The sequence below is a fragment of the Pseudophryne corroboree genome, chromosome 1 (genome assembly GCF_028390025.1).
Source record: "Pseudophryne corroboree isolate aPseCor3 chromosome 1, aPseCor3.hap2, whole genome shotgun sequence".
Lineage (NCBI taxonomy): Eukaryota > Metazoa > Chordata > Amphibia > Anura > Myobatrachidae > Pseudophryne > Pseudophryne corroboree.
In genome coordinates, this window is record NC_086444.1 from 509,749,250 (window position 1) to 509,765,487 (window position 16,238).

Here is a 16,238-nt window from a genome sequence, read left to right on the forward strand (position 1 = left end):
TCTGAACTGATAGTGACAGTTCTGTACCATAAACCTGAGGTACCCTTGATGAGAAGGGTAAACTTTGACATGAAGGTAAGCATCCTCGATGTCCCGAGACATCATGTAGTCCCCTTCTTCCAGGTTCGCAATCACTGCTCTGAGTGACTCAATCTTGAATTTGAACCTCTGTATGTAAGTGTTCAAAGATTTTAGATTTAGAATCGGTCTCACCGAGCCGTCCGGCTTCGGTACCACAACAGTGTGGAATAATACCCCGTTCCCTGTTGCAGGAGGGGTACCTTGATTATCACCTGCTGGGAATACAGCTTGTGAATGGCTTCCAAAACTGTCTCCCTGTCAGAAGGAGACATCGGTAAAGCCGACTTTAGGAAACGGCGAGGGGGAGACGTCTCGAATTCTAATTTGTACCCCTGAGATATCACCTGAAGGATCCAGGGGTCTACTTGCGAGTGAGCCCACTGCGCGCTGAAATTCATTGAGACGGGCCCCCCACCGTGCCTGATTCTGCTTGTAAAGCCCCAGCGTCATACTAAGGGCTTGGCAGAGGCGGGAGAGGGTTTCTGTTCCTGGGAACTGGCTGATTTCTGCAGCCTTTTTCCTCTCCCTCTGTCACGGGGCAGAAATGAGGAACCTTTTGCCCGCTTGTCCACGAAAAGACTGCGCCTGATAATACGGCGTCTTCTCATGTTGAGAGGCGACCTGGGGTACAAACGTGGATTTCCCAGCTGTTGCCGTGGCCACCAGGTCTGAAAGACCGACCCCAAATAACTCCTCCCTTTAATAAGGCAATACTTCCAAATGCCGTTTGGAATACGCATCACCTGACCACTGACGTGTCCATAACCTTCTACTGTTAGAAATGGACAACGCACTTAGACTTGATGCCAGTCGGCAAATATTCCGCTGTGTATCACGCATATATAGAAATGCATCTTTTAAATGCTCTATAGGCAAAAATATACTGTCCCTATCTAGGGTATCAATATTTTTAGTCAGGGAATCCAACCACGCCAACCCAGCACTGCACATCCAGGCTGAGGCGATTGCTGGTCGCAGTATAACACCAGTATGTGTGTAAATACATTTTAGGATACCCTCCTGCTTTCTATCAGCAGGATCCTTAAGGGCGGCCATCTCAGGAGAGGGTAGAGCCCTTACAAGCGTGTGAGCGCTTTATCCACCCTAGGGGTGTTTCCCAACGCACCCTAACCTCTGGCGGGAAAGGATATAATGCCAATAACATTTTAGAAATTATCAGTTGTTATCGGGGGAAAACCACGCATCATCACACACATCATTTAATTTCTCAGATTCAGGAAAACTACAGGTAGTTTTTCCTCACCGAACATAATACCCCTTTTTGGTGGTACTCGTATTATCAGAAATGTGTAAAACATTTTTCATTGCCTCAATCATGTAACGTGTGGCCCTACTGGAAGTCACATTTGTCTCTTCACCGTCGACACTGGAGTCAGTATCCGTGTCGGCGTCTATATCTGCCATCTGAGGTAACGGGCGCTTTAGAGCCCCTGACGGCCTATGAGACGTCTGGACAGGCCCAAGCTGAGTAGCCGGCTGTCTCATGTCAACCACTGTCTTTTATACAGAGCTGACACTGTCACGTAATTCCTTCCAACAGTTCATCCACTCAGGTGTCGACCCCCTAGGGGGTGACATCACTATTACAGGCAATCTGCTCCGTCTCCACATCATTTTTCTCCTCATACATGTCGACACAAACGTACCGACATACAGCACACACACAGGGAATGCTCTGATAGAGGACAGGACCCCACTAGCCCTTTGGGGAGACAGAGGGAGAGTTTGCCAGCACACACCAGAGCGCTATATATATACAGGGATAACCTTATATAAGTGTTTTTCCCCTTATAGCTGCTGTATCTTTAATACTGCGCGTAATTTGTGCCCCCCCTCTCTTTTTAACCCTTTCTGTAGTGTAGTGACTGCAGGGGAGAGACAGGGAGCTTCCCTCCAACGGAGCTGTGAGGGAAAATGGCGCCAGTGTGCTGAGGAGATAGGCTCCGCCCCCTTATCGGCGGCCTTATCTCCCGTTTTTTTATGGATTCTGGCAGGGGTTAAATGCATCCATATAGCCCAGGAGCTATATGTGATGCATTTTTTGCCATCCAAGGTGTTTTTTATTGCGTCTCAGGGCGCCCCCCCCCCAGCGCCCTGCACCCTCAGTGACCGGAGTGTGAAGTGTGCTGAGAGCAATGGCGCACAGCTGCAGTGCTGTGCGCTACCTTGTTGAAGACAGGACGTCTTCTGCCGCCGATTTTCCGGACCTCTTCTGCCTTCTGGCTCTGTAAGGGGGCCGGCGGCGCGGCTCTGGGACCCATCCAGGCTGGGCCTGTGATCGTCCCTCTGGAGCTAATGTCCAGTAGCCTAAGAAGCCCAATCCACTCTGCACGCAGGTGAGTTCGCTTCTTCTCCCCTTAGTCCCTCGATGCAGTGAGCCTGTTGCCAGCAGGTCTCACTGAAAATAAAAAACCTAAACTAAAACTTTCACTAAGAAGCTCAGGAGAGCCCCTAGTGTGCACCCTTCTCGTTCGGGCACAAAGATCTAACTGAGGCTTGGAGGAGGGTCATAGGGGGAGGAGCCAGTGCACACCAGATAGTCCTAAAGCTTTCTTCAGATGTGCCCAGTCTCCTGCGGAGCCGATATTCCCCATGGTCCTTACGGAGTCCCCAGCATCCACGTAGGACGTTAGAGAAAACCCGGTTTAATGCACAAACTCGCGACTCTCGCCACCGGCTGATCCGCCGTTCCATCCCATGATAATTGCAGTCTACAATCTTGTAAATCCAATGTATTCCACGTGTGCGGATATTGTATCTCAGTAAGTGCTACTTCCCATTCGCCATTTAAGTCTATCGGTTTAGCCAACTTTGTCGTATAGTTAGAAATCTTATTTTGCGGGAAAGTAACCGCTGAGGCGTTGCTGGGTAAGGTTATGTAGAACGACTTGTCATCCATCGCTCGTCTTGTTTAGATAGTGATGAGCTTTATATGACTTTTATCACCGATGCCGCGACCCAACTGTTAAATTTTGCGGGGTACCCGCGCCACTTGACTAACGCGTATTTTCGGCCTCTGACCGTCTTATTTTTAAAAATCTTTTCCACTTTGTAAACCCTGTTATAGTTTTTTGGTATGCTTTGAAGCTCTTCGGGGTAAAAACTACCTGTTATAACTTCACCGTACAGATCTGCCAACTTATAAAGCGGCTTAAGCCCTTTAGTGTTCACACTATGTACAACAAATATCTCCTCAGAAAAACTCTGTTCGTAACCTTTCTGAAATATGTCCTTATATTTAGAAATACGGACGTGGTCACCGATTCCTAAACAAACGGGGGCTTTCTTACTTCTAAAGTAATCACCGTAGGTCGTTTTGAAGACACTCAATGCGTTAGTCATTCACATCGTTTGGAGCGCACTTAATCGTTCTATGGTATGTGTTATTATAGCTGCGTATGAAGTCTTGTAAAACGTCTATATATCTGCAGGTATTCTTTGCCGTGAAATAGCGCCACATGCGTGTTTTTAAAGTCCTATTGAAGCGCTCTATAACAGCCGCTTTCACATCGTTATTGGTCGTGAAATGCTTTATACCGTATTTTTCTAACACCTTTTTTAGGTTTCTGTTTAGAAACTCTTTACCATTATCGGTTTGTAGCTTCATCGGCACAGCACCCCGCTGGAATATTTTTTCAAAAGCATTAGCGACTGTTGCGGCGTTCTTAGCGGTCAGACTTTCAGCCCACATCCTCTTACTGAATATATCGATGACTGTTAATATGTATTTAACACCATTGTTGTATTTTGACAGATCTATCAGCGAAACCAAATCGCATTGCCACTGTTGGTTTATACCCGCTACACAAATCATGTTCCTTTTATAGTTTTTCTTGCCGGTTTGTGCAACGTGTATGCGTCTTGTTCTTGTAACCACTTTCTTACGTCAGATCTTTTAAATTTATTTTTAACCGACCCATAATATTTATCAATGCCGCTAAAACTACCTGGTTTTAACACTGTGTAATATGCATCTTTCATCCGCTTGATTTGACGCGCTGCGTTGCGTGACACTCTTTTCAAAGCCATTATCTTTTAATACGGTTTAATATATATATATATATCTTTTTATTTAAAAGCACAATAGTTTAAAATGAAGATGTCATTTTGAGTCAATACATAGACCTGTAGGTGGTGCTAATGTTCTTTTGCAGAGATTAACACATTGTGTACATTAATAACCAGATGTTTTTGTTACAAGCATGGTAGTTCGTAGATCTAAGGATTTTGAAATTGTGCGGTCATGGGTAGTCCGTAGATCTAAGGATTTTGAAATTGTGCTGTCATCATTAATCATGCATGGTCATTAAAATCAATATGCTTTTTAAATCAGTGCCATGTGTGATGCTTCCGTGCATCTAAGAAAATGGACATGGTCATTAGTCATTATGCTTTTTAAACCTGTACCATGTATGACATAGTGTGATTTTTAAATAGTACCATATGTGCCATGCATGAAGTTTCAAATGGTGAATTTTTTCATCACAAGCTGGTTTGTGATACAGCTTTATTGCGTATTCTGTGACTGGTGTTACGTGACACTCTTTTCAAAGCCATTATCTTTTAATACAGTGTAATATCTAACTCTATAAATTTTATATTAAATTTTATATAAAAGCGATATCAAACACCATCATTTAATATTAAAGGGGGCGTGCCACTGGAGAAAGGGGTGGAGCATCTGTCAGTTTGACAGAAAGGTGGTCTTTCTCTACTAGAATTCTTGACACCTCTGACATTGCTGCTCTGCTTTTCATCCCGCCCTGTCGGTTTATGTACGTTACCGCCGCCACATTGATTTGAATGGCCTGATTCCGAAGTAGAGATGAGGACTGCAGAAGGGCGTTGTAGATAGCCCTGAGTTCCAGGATGTTTATTGGAAGGACGACTTCCTGACTTGACCATATTCCCTGAAACTGCACCCACTGGATGGCTACTCCCCAACCTCTGAGGCTTGCGTCTGTGGTTACCAGAATCCAATTCTGAATACAAACCTCCGAACCTCGACGAGGTGAGAAGTCTGTAGCCACCACAGAAGGGAGATCCTAGCTCTTGGCGACAGTCGGGTCCTCTGGTGCATGTGAAGATGCGATCCGGACCATTTGTCCAAAAGATCTAGTTGGAAGTGCCTCGCATGAAACCTTCCATACTGAAGCGCCTCGTAAGAGGCCACCATTTTCCCCAGAAGGCGAATGCACAGATGCACAGTGATCCGGGCTGGCTTCAGGACAGCCTGAACCATCAACTGGATTACCATAGCCTTTTCCAAGGGAAGGAACATTCTCTGAGACTCTGTGTGCAGTATCATTCCCAGGAACGGAAGCCTCTGTGTCGGTTCCAGGTGAGATTTTGGTAGGTTCAGAATCCACCCGTGATCCAGGAGTAGTCTGGTTGAGAGACCAATGCTGTCCAACAACCGCTTCCTGGACGGTGCCTTTATAAGAGGCTCATCCAGGTACGGGATTATGTTCACTCCCTGTTTGCGGAGTAGCAACATCATCTTTGCCATCACTTTGGTGAACTCTCTAGGTGCCGTGGAGACCAAATGGCAGGGCCTGGAACTGGTAGTGACAATCCTGCAGTGCAAATCGTAGATAATCCTGATGAGGCCGCCAGATCGGAATGTGAAGGTACGCATCCTTGCTATCCAGAGACACTAGGTATTCCGCCTCCTCAAGACCTGACATCACTGCGCTCAGAGTCTCCATCGTGAATTTGAACACTCGTAAGTATGGGTTCAACTTGAGGTTCAGAATCGGCCTCACCGAACCGTCCGGTTTCGGTACTACAAACAAGTTGGAATAGTACCTCTTGTTTTGCAGATGAGGTGGAACTGGAACAATGACCTGGGTCTGTACCAGTTTTTGAATGGCATTCTGTAAAGTTATACTTGCCTCTTGTGAAACTGGTAAGCCTGATTTGAAGAATCTGTGATGTGGGAGCTCCTGGAACTCCAGTCTGTAGCCTGGGAAATAAGATCTATGACCAAGGGATCCTGGCACGATGTTATCAAGAGGTGACTGAAGAACTTTAGCCGGGCTCCCACCTGTCAGTCTACCAGGAATCACGGTCCACAGTCATGCTGAAAGTTTTGAGGAAGCAGAGCTTGAGCCCTGTTCCTGTGAACCGGCAGTTGCTGGTTTGTGTGGTTTACCTCTAGCGCCTCTGGTGGTGGTAGATGAACCTCTGGACTTGGCCCTAAACTTGGCAGTCCTAAAGGACTGTAAATTAGGTCCGAGTAGGCCTTCCTAGCTGGGGGAGCTGCAGAAGGAAAGTATGTGGACTTACCTGCAGTAGCTTTGGAGTTCCATTTGTCTAGTTCATCTCCAAATAAGGCCTCGCCTGTGAAAGGTAGGCCTTCCACGCCTTTCCTGAATTCCGCATCCGCTGTCCACTGGCGTAGCCATAGAACCCGGCATGCAGACACTGCCATAGCTGTAGTGCGGGCATTAAGCAAACCTATTTCTTTTATGGCTTCCACCATAGAGTTCGCAGAGTCCTGTATATGTTGCAGGAGTAAAACAATCTTCCCATGAGAGAAAAAACCAAAACAAAGAAGTGTTGGAAAGTAGACTCTTTTTTGGGAGCACTCTAATTCAGAGGGTTGCAATGTAATTTATTGATACTGATAAAACCATTTTTATTAGGCAACTCATAAAATAAGATTTGAGGAGTATCTGCGTAAGAGTATAGAAGCTTTGCGAAAATATGAAAAAGATTATAAATAACACGTGATATCCATATCACAATCTACCAGTTGCCGGAAATTAATAGCTGTGGTACCAGAATTAATTAAACATTGCACATTGAGACTCATGTAATATATGACCATCATTTGTTCAGCAGATATCCATTGTGGATTATTATAAATGCAAAGAATTAAATCATTGGTCATGTGAGAATCGAGTACCCATTAGTATATGTATAGGTGACACTGTGTTGGGGAGTCAATTTATTGCAGTACCAGGGTGTACTGGTACTGCAATAAATTGACTCCCCAACATAGTGTCACCTATACATATAAAAAAAGAGTCTACTTTCCAACACTTCTTTGTTTTGGTTTTTTCTTGACTGTTTAATTTGACTCTTGAGAGCACCACTGAAAGCAACAAGTATTGGTATTAGGATTAATTATCCACACACACTTGGTTGCTATATCTAGAAGCAATTCAGGGATAATTCAGTTTTTCAGAGGCTACTATTTATCAGACTAAGGACTTGTGCGGTTCCCAATACTTTTCTTTCAAAATCTTCCCATGATGTAAGGTATCTAATCCCTCAATTAGGTTACCCGACCATTTAGCAATGGCTTGCGGACTCTTCCCACATGCTATAGTGGGTTTTTTTTATTTAAAATAGGATTCCTCACTCTCCTCTGTCACCTTATCAGGGATATTCAGAACTCCTCTGATAGCCTGCATAAGAGCCTCTATTCCCTGCGAGTACCCTCCCCACCTCTGAGTCCCCCTCACCCTCATCATCCAAGTCAGACTGCAGGATAAGGGCCAAAGTGCGTTTTTGCGGACAAGTGGCAAGGGACTGAGACGCTGGTTTGGGTACGGAGTCTCTTTTCCTAAACTCAGTCATAGATTGTTTTAAGTATTGCGTCTCTTTTTCATTCCGAGATAACATAGTAGAGATTGTGGAAATCCTTCCCCTAATGGAGTCCAGCCATGCTGTTTCTGCCCCACTAGCCTGGGAAGGGACACTACATTGAGTACACACTTAGTGAACCCCCTGGGGAAGAGGAACACTGTACTTTACATGAAACACACTCTTTGCCTGACATACTGTATAGTGATAGCGCACACACACAGGAAAAGGTTAAATGTACAATTTACCCACAAAGAACCCTTCTAGGGAGAGGTAGAGGTAGTATGGAACCAGCACACGGCACCCTTAATGCTAATGCCAAGCTTAGCCGGATCGCAGACTGAGTACCTACATTAGAGACTTAATACACTAACAGTCGCTCCCCCCTGCTATGACCCCCTGGTACCGCTGAGGTAATCTGGAGTCTCTTCGGAGGAGCTGCGCGTCCCTGTCAGTCAGTGTCTGTCTCAGCTGCAGAGGGAAAATGGCGCTGGTGAGCTGCTGGATTCGCTCATAGTGAAGCCCTGCCCCTTCAATGGAGCACGGTCCTCCTGCACGTTTTTATACTGGCTGTATGTGTCTAAGTGCATCAAATGGAGATGGACTACTTTTATGGCTTTGTTGCCAGTCTGGGTACTGTGTCCGCTGTTCAGCGTCTGTGTCCATACACAGCGGGAGATGCAGTCCGCCCCGTTTAGAAGCCGTGCGTCTACGTACCCTCATGTAGCCATAATGGCCAGCGACCCGTTAACCGGGACGCCGGCTTAGTACTCACCACTCTTCATTCTTCTGGCTCTGTTAGGGGTGGCGGCGTGCTGCTGGAATGTACGTTCGCCGTGGTGGGGCTTGCGAATAGTTCCAACAGGAGCTAGTGTCCTGTCAGCGGGGAACGGGACCATTAACCCTTCAAGAGGTTGGGCCATCCAGTCCTGCCTGAAAATAGGAATTTAATACCTACCGGTAGTCTGTAGTGGATACTGGGGATCTGTACTTTAGTACCATGGGGTACAGATCGGGTCCACTGGAGCCTGGCACTTTAAAACCTTTAGTGTGTGTGTGCTGGCTCCTCCCCTCTATGCCCCTCCTAACAGCCTCAGTCTAGGAAAATTGTGCCCAAGGAGACGGACATACCACAGCGGTGAGACAACAAGCCAACACACAACCATAAACAAAAGGAGGGCGCTAACCAGAACAGATCGCAACACCAACCCAACCAGGATAGCACAGCTATCCCAACAACATAACGGGACTGCAACAGCGGGCCAACCAAGCAGGAATCGAAGCACTGAGGCAGGCGCCCAGTGTACACTACGGACTACGAGAAAAAGACTTACCGGTAGGTATTAAATTCCTATTTTCCTTAACGTCCTAGTGGATACTGGGGATATGTACTTTAGTACCATGGGGAAATCCCAAAGCTCCAAAAGGGGTGGGAGAGTGCTAAGACCCCTGTGAAACCGCCTCACCAAACTGAAGGTCATCCTTGGCTAAGGTGTTGAACCGACAGATTTTCACAATAGTGTACGAACCAGACCAAGTAGCAGCTCGGCACAACTGTAAGGCCTAGACACCCCGGACAGCCGCCCAGGAATACCCCACAGACCTCGTCGAGTGGGCTTGAACAGACATCGGCAAAGGCAGAGCTGCCGAAGTATAGGCCTGTTGAATGGTCAACCTGAGCCAACTAGCAATGGATTGCTTGGAAGCCGGACGAGCAATCTTGGTGGCATCATAAAGGACAAACAGTGAGTCAGATTTCCGATGACGAGCCGTCCTTTTGACATAAATCTTCAGAGCCCTCACTACATCCAAGGACTCTGGCCCAATGGAAGCCTCAGACAACACCAGAACCACTATGGGTTGATTGACATGAAAAGCTGAAACCACTTTTGGCAAAAACGCCCTGTCTGCATGAAAAAACAAATAAGGGCTCTTACAGGATAAGGCCCCAGTTCAGAGACATGTCTTGCAGACGTCAACGCTAAAAGTATCACCGTTTTCCAGGTGAGAAATTTCAACTCCACCCTATGTAAGGGTTCAAACCAGTTCCATTGAAGAAAGGAGAGAACCACATTGAGATTACACGGAGCCGTGGGAGGCACGAAGGGCGGTTGCATATGAAGCACTCTTTTTAGGAAAGTTTGTACTTCCGGAAACATGGTAAGTTGTTTCTGTAAGAAAATAGACAGCGCCATATCTGGACTTTGATGGAGCCTAAACGTAGGCCCATATCCACTCCTGCTTGCAGGAAAAGTAGAAAACGACAGATTCTAAATTCCATCGGAGACATCTTTCTACTTTACACAAAGAAACATAATTTTTCCAGATACAATGATAATGTTTTGATGTCACCATCTTCCTGGCTTGGACCATGGTGGAAATAACCCGGGAGAAAAGACCTCTTCTGGCTAGAATCTCCCTATCAACTTCCAAGCCGTCAAACATAGCCGCTGTAAGTCTGGATAGACCAGTGTTTCCCAACCTCGGTCCTCAAGGCACACTAACAGTCCTAGTTTTAGTGATATCCAAGCTTCAGCACAGGTGACTTAATTAGTACCTCAGTTATTTTGATTTAACCATCTGTGCTGAAGCCTGGATATCACTAAAACCTGCACTGTTGGTGTGCCTTGAGGACCGTGGTTGGGAATGCCTGGGATAGACGAACGGACCTTGATGAAGAAGATCCTTTTGGAGCGGTAGTGGCGAGGCATCCTCCAGAGCCATGGTTAGGAGGTCCGAGTACCACACCTGTCAAGGCCAATCCGGGCAATTAGAATTGCTAGAACGCTTTCCCTTCTTAGTCTTTTTAGAACCCTTGGGATTAGCGGTAGAAGAGAGAACAGATACACAAACTGGTACGGCCAAGGCGTTGACAGCGCGTCCATTGCTACAGCCTGTGGATCCCTCGTTCTGGAACAGTAACAACATAACTCCTTGTTGAGACGAGAAGCCATCAGGTCTATCTGCGGACAGCCCCACCGGTGAATTAACTGTTGAAACACCTGGGAATGTAGGCCCCATTCCCCCGGATGGAGGTCGTGTCTGCTGAGGAAGTCCGCTTCCCAGTTGCCCACTCCTATAATGAAAATGGCTGAGATGGCTCTGGTGTTGGCCTCCACCCAGAGGAGGATTTTTGACACTTCTCGCAACGCTGTTCTGCTTCTTGTTCCCCCTTGTCTGTTTATGTACGCCACCGCCGTGGCGTTGTCCGATTGAACCTGGATCGCTCGATCCCTCAGGAGATGGGAAGCTTGCAGAAGGCCATTGTAAATTTCCCTGAGTTCCAGGATGTTTATCGGCAGAGTAGATTCCTGACTTGACCATATCCCCTGGAACTGGGCCCCTTGGTTCACAGTACCCCAACTCCTGAGACTGGCATCCATTGTCAGTAGAATCCATGATTGGCTATTGAAATTCCTACCTACTACCAGGTGAGGAACTTGTAGCCACCATAATAGAGAAATACGGGCTTTCGGAGATAAGGTCACTTCCTGATGCATGTAAAGGTGAGACCCCAACAATTTGTCCAGCAGAACCAGCTGAAAAGGCCGGGCATGAATTCTGCCGTATTGGGTTGCCTCGTAAGAAGCAACCATCTTGCCCAGCAAACGTATGCAAAGATGTATGGACACCTTGCGAGAACGGAGCACTGAGCGGCCCAAAGCCTGGATAACCAAGGCTTTGTCCATCGGGAGAAATACCTTTTGAGACACTGTATCCAGTATCATTCCCAGGAATTGGAGACGTTGGGTCGGTTCCAGGTGAGATTTCTGGAAGTTTAGAATCCACCCATGATCCATAAGCAGGCGAGTCGTCAGATCGATGCTGTGCAATAGACGGCTCCCTGGACATAGCCTTTATCAGGAGATCAGGGGGACACATGGGAATGTGTAGGCAAGCATCCTTGACATCCAGGAATACCGAGAATTTCCCCTCCTCCAGACTAGACACCATTGCCCGCAGGGATTCCATCTTGAATTTGAACACCTGCAGATATGGGTTTAGAGACTACAGGTTTAAGATGGGTCGCACCTAACCGTCCGGTTTTGGAACGACAAAAAGACTGGAGTAAAACCCCCTTTTGTGTAATTGAGGCTGTACTGGAACCACCGCCCCTGTCTGCAAAAGTTTTTGCATTGCCTCTTGCAAGGTAACTTTTGCAGCGGGCAAAACTGGTAAGCCAATTTGAAAAATATGGGAGGAGGAAGTGTTTGAAATTCCAGACGGTATCCCTGGGAAATGAGATCCCTCCCCCAAGGATCCTGGCAGGACTACGTCCACACGTGGGCTAAGTGTTGAAGGCGAGCACCCACCTGAAAGTCGCCTTGCTGCTGGGGTTAACCGTCACGTAAAAGGCTTAGCGGCAGGGGATCCGGTGGTCTGGTCCAGGGATGCAGCAGTTGCAGGTTTACGGGACTTACCACGCGATCCTCTCGGGGTGGTGGAGACTCCCTGGCCCCTGCCGCTGAACCTTGCCACATGAAAGAACTGTAAGAAGGGTCCTGTGTAAGAACGTCTAGCAGGTGGCGCATCTGACGGCAGACAGGTAGACTTACCCGCCGTTGCCTGGGAAATCCATTTATTCAATTCGTCCCCAAACAAGGCATCACCAGTAAAGGGAAGATTTTCTACACCCTTTTTGGAATCAGCTTCCGCTGACCATTAACGCAACCACAGAGCTCTGCGTGCCAAAACTGCTATAGAAGTAGTGCGGCCATTTACCTCACACAATTTCTATACAGCCACGCTGATAAAATTTGCAGCAACCCGTATGTAATGACCTCATCCTGGGGCAGATTGTCTAATCCATTAATAATATTATCAGACCACTTGACCATTGCCCTGGAAATCCACCCACAAACTATTGTGGGGCGCTGTGCTACGCCCGCTGCTGTATAAATTGCCTTGAGAGTGGTCTCAATTTTACGGTCAGCCGGCTCTTTTAGGGATATAGCCCCTGGCATCGGCAGTTCCAACTTTTTAGACAGTCTGGACACAGACGTATCTACTGAAGGGAAGGTTTTCCCATACTTTCCTGTCGTCAGCTGGGAGGGGAAAGGAGGCTAAAAACCTCTGAGGAATTTTAAATTTCTTATCAGGGTTTAACCATGCTTCCTTGGCCAGGGAGTTTAACTCTTTAGACACAGGAAAAGTTGCTGAGGTCTTTGGTCTAACATTAAAGTACAACTCCTTATCTGGTTCTGACTCCTGATCCGGTATGTGAAGAACCTCTCCTACTGCAAAAATGAGGGCCTCTACCCCAGGGGACAGAGAGCTGTCCTCATCCATATCATTATCATCCACATCAAGCTGATCAGAATAAGACTGGAGCACCTGTGGCAGTGAGCGTTTATGTGAAACCAACAGAGGGGGATGAGAAGCCTTTCTGGTATCTGCTGCTTTTGCAATACAACCAATAGACTGTTTTAACACCTGTCTCTCCTTTTTTGCAGCAGCTAATTCTAAATTAACATTCTGAATCATGCTTTTAAAATTATCCAGCCAGTCAGGTGCCTGTGAACTGTGTCCCTGAGGAGACAAGGAGAACTGTTCACACATGAGAGACCCCGCTGATGAAGGGGTAGAGTTACAAGCAGCACACAAAACCATGTCCACAGACATCTTTAAACACTGTAAAACACCCCCACACAGACCCTAGAGAGTCCCTGGAGTGACGCTGAGGAGCAGAGACCAGCAAACACCACAGCAGCAGTGTGTGAAATAATGTGTATAACCTAATAAACGTGCAGCGGCGCTACAGCTGTAGTGCTCGCCCCCTGCTACGAGTACACAGTCTAACAGCGTGGGTCCATGGAGGAGCAGCGTACATGCAGCCTTGATGATCCACAGCAGCAGGAAATGGCGCCTTCCCGCCGCTGGTCCCGCTCCGGGAAGCCCCGCCTCTTGCAATGGCACGTGGTCCCACACAATATTATGATAGCGATGAGTAAAATTCACATATATATCAGTACAGACAAGCCCTAAGGGGCAGTGAGCACTGTGGGGCATGAGCCCAGAGCCAGTTTTGTCCGCGGCAGGCTCTGCAGCTCATGGCCCGTGACCGCCGCGTGACCTACCGCCAAACTGCACCGGGGACCCGCTAACCGGGACCCCAGTGTAACACTCACCGCACCGCAATCTTCAGCATCTGTTAGGAGGTGGCGGCTAGCTGCTGGCGTGGGCACACATACTAACGATGTGTGATCAGCACCTCAGGAGCTCAGTGTCCTGTCAGCTGGGATTACGAACCATTAACCCTCAGGAGGTTGGTTCGGTCCCCCCTCCAAGTCCCACGAAGCAGGTAGCCTGGTTGCCAACCAGGACTACCCCCGAAAGCAATAAACTAAAACCAAAATTAATGGAAACTCTCTGGAGCTCCAGAGAAATGCACCCGGCTCCCTTGGGCACATTTTTCTAAACTGAGTCTGGTAGGAGGGGCATAGAGGGGAGGAGCCAGCACATAAACCCAATAAAGGTTTTAAAGTACCAGGCTCCAGTGAACCCGATCTATACCCCATGGTAGTAAAGTACAGATCCCCAGTATCCACTAAAACGATAGAGAAAATAACAAACACATAAAATAAATGCAGAAAACTCTTCAGGAGCTTCCATAGACGTGACCGGCTTTTCCGGGCACATTTTCTAAACGGAGTCTGGTAGGAGGGGCATAGAGGGAGGAGCCAGTGCACACTATCAATTTCTTAAAGTGCCCATGGCTCCTAGTGGACCCGACTATACCCCATGGTACTAAATGGATTCTCAGTATCCCCTAGGATGTAAGAGAAATTGGTACATGCTCTAAAGTGTTACAATTACAGAAGCAAATGTAACTCAGATGACAACAAAATGATATCAACATAGGACAGGAATAAAAATAGAAAGGAAGTAGAACTTTGCTTTCAGCATCACTGCATGACCAGTTTGGAAGTTAAGAAAGTACAGCATTGGCAGGCACAGTACTCCGCTCGCTGGGACGATCCCGTTCCATCCACTTGCTAACAGAACACAGTAAAGGGGGGTACTCACGGAGCGATATTCTAAGCAATCTGACTAGATTGCTTAGAATATCGGCAGGATCGCTCCGTGTGTAGCCCCCTCGGCGATAGCGATGCGCGGCCCCGCACATCGCTATCGCCGCTGCTAGATTGGCCTGCATGCAGGCCAATCTAGCGGGTCGCTCACTTCACCCGCTGGGTGAAGTGAGCGGCCCCCCCGTCTCCCCCCGCACGCTCAGCACAGATCGCGCTGTGCTGAGCGGCAGGAGAGATGTGTGCTGAGCGGTTCGCTCAGCACGCATCTCTCCTTGATCGGCCCGTGAGTACTGGGCTTAACAATACTTGTGCAGAGATCAGACACCAAGAAGAAGGAAGTACTAGATGGGAGTAACACTTTCTACTGCTGTTGCTTTCAAAAGCAACAAAGAAGAACATCTTCCTGGCTAAATCATAAAGCTTGCATGATAGCATGATAGCACAGAAGCAAACCACAAAGTTAGATAAGTGTATCTTCAGAGGCATCTTAGTACATTATCAAATATGTATATACACAACTGTGTATTCGGGCTAATTTGTTCATGACATAACACCAACTAAAGAGACTATGAGAACAGTGCTATGTAACTGTGATATCATCTGCCCTGTAGTGCACAGCAGAGTGTGAAATTCAGTGTGATCCGTCTGCATGTGAAGATGGAAAGATCACTTTGAAATAATAACAGAATAATTACAGGAAAGCAAAAGTAAAAAAAAAAAACCACAAGAAAAAACTACCTCTCTTTTCTCTCTCCATATTTTGCTGTTCCATTCGCAGGTCACTTATTTCACTTTCAACATTTGATCTCTCTTCCTGGATATGACGCAACTCACTCACAATAGAATCCATCTCTGGTTGAACAGTCTCAATGTTTCCCATAGTGTTTAACTCGCTTTGCCAGTCCTCAATCATCTTACGGATGGTACAGATCTTCTTCTGTCTGTCCAACTCCTCGTCTTTCTTCATTCTCAACTTTTGCTGTACTTCTTCTATCTGTTTTATTTTGATAAAGATTACAGAATTAAAACGTTATATAACCACAAGAAGGGGTTAAATATCTATATTTCATGTATTCACATACGTTTACATGGAGGTGAGAAAAATATATTAACAAACTATGTAAAGAAATCTGTCCTGATGTATATATGATTTTGATTACTCAAGAGCAGTGTTAATTTTTGTAGACGAAAATTTTTACAAATTATTTGTCGACTAGTTTATTTCAGGACTAAAATTAGATGAAAATTAGAAAAAAAGGAAAACGGAGATCCACTGACTAAATCTGAATTAAAACAAAGCAAAAAAAAAAAAAAAACCAAAACTAAAAATAAATTTTAAATCCTTGACAAAATTAACACTGGAAGTAGGATTTAAAACTTTTAAAGAACAATTACATGTTTTAGATATTTGCAGAAAATAAATATGCTGTGAAGGAAATAGGATTGTGTATTGCACTTGTTTGTTCTAACAAACTTAAGGCATTCATTTGTATATGATATATGGGAGCACTA

The 16,238-nt window shown here is 46.4% G+C and overlaps 1 protein-coding gene across 1 annotated transcript in view; it reads right to left on the reverse strand.

Moving 5' to 3' along the window:
* The window catches only part of SMC5 (structural maintenance of chromosomes 5), a 403,478-nt gene that overhangs the window by 221,802 nt on the left and 165,438 nt on the right, over positions 1-16,238 (reverse strand). Inside the window, exon 9 of the mRNA XM_063913893.1 lies at positions 15,465-15,720. Within this exon, the coding sequence (XP_063769963.1) occupies positions 15,465-15,720 (256 nt within the window). The remainder of the gene's footprint in view (positions 1-15,464; positions 15,721-16,238) is intronic.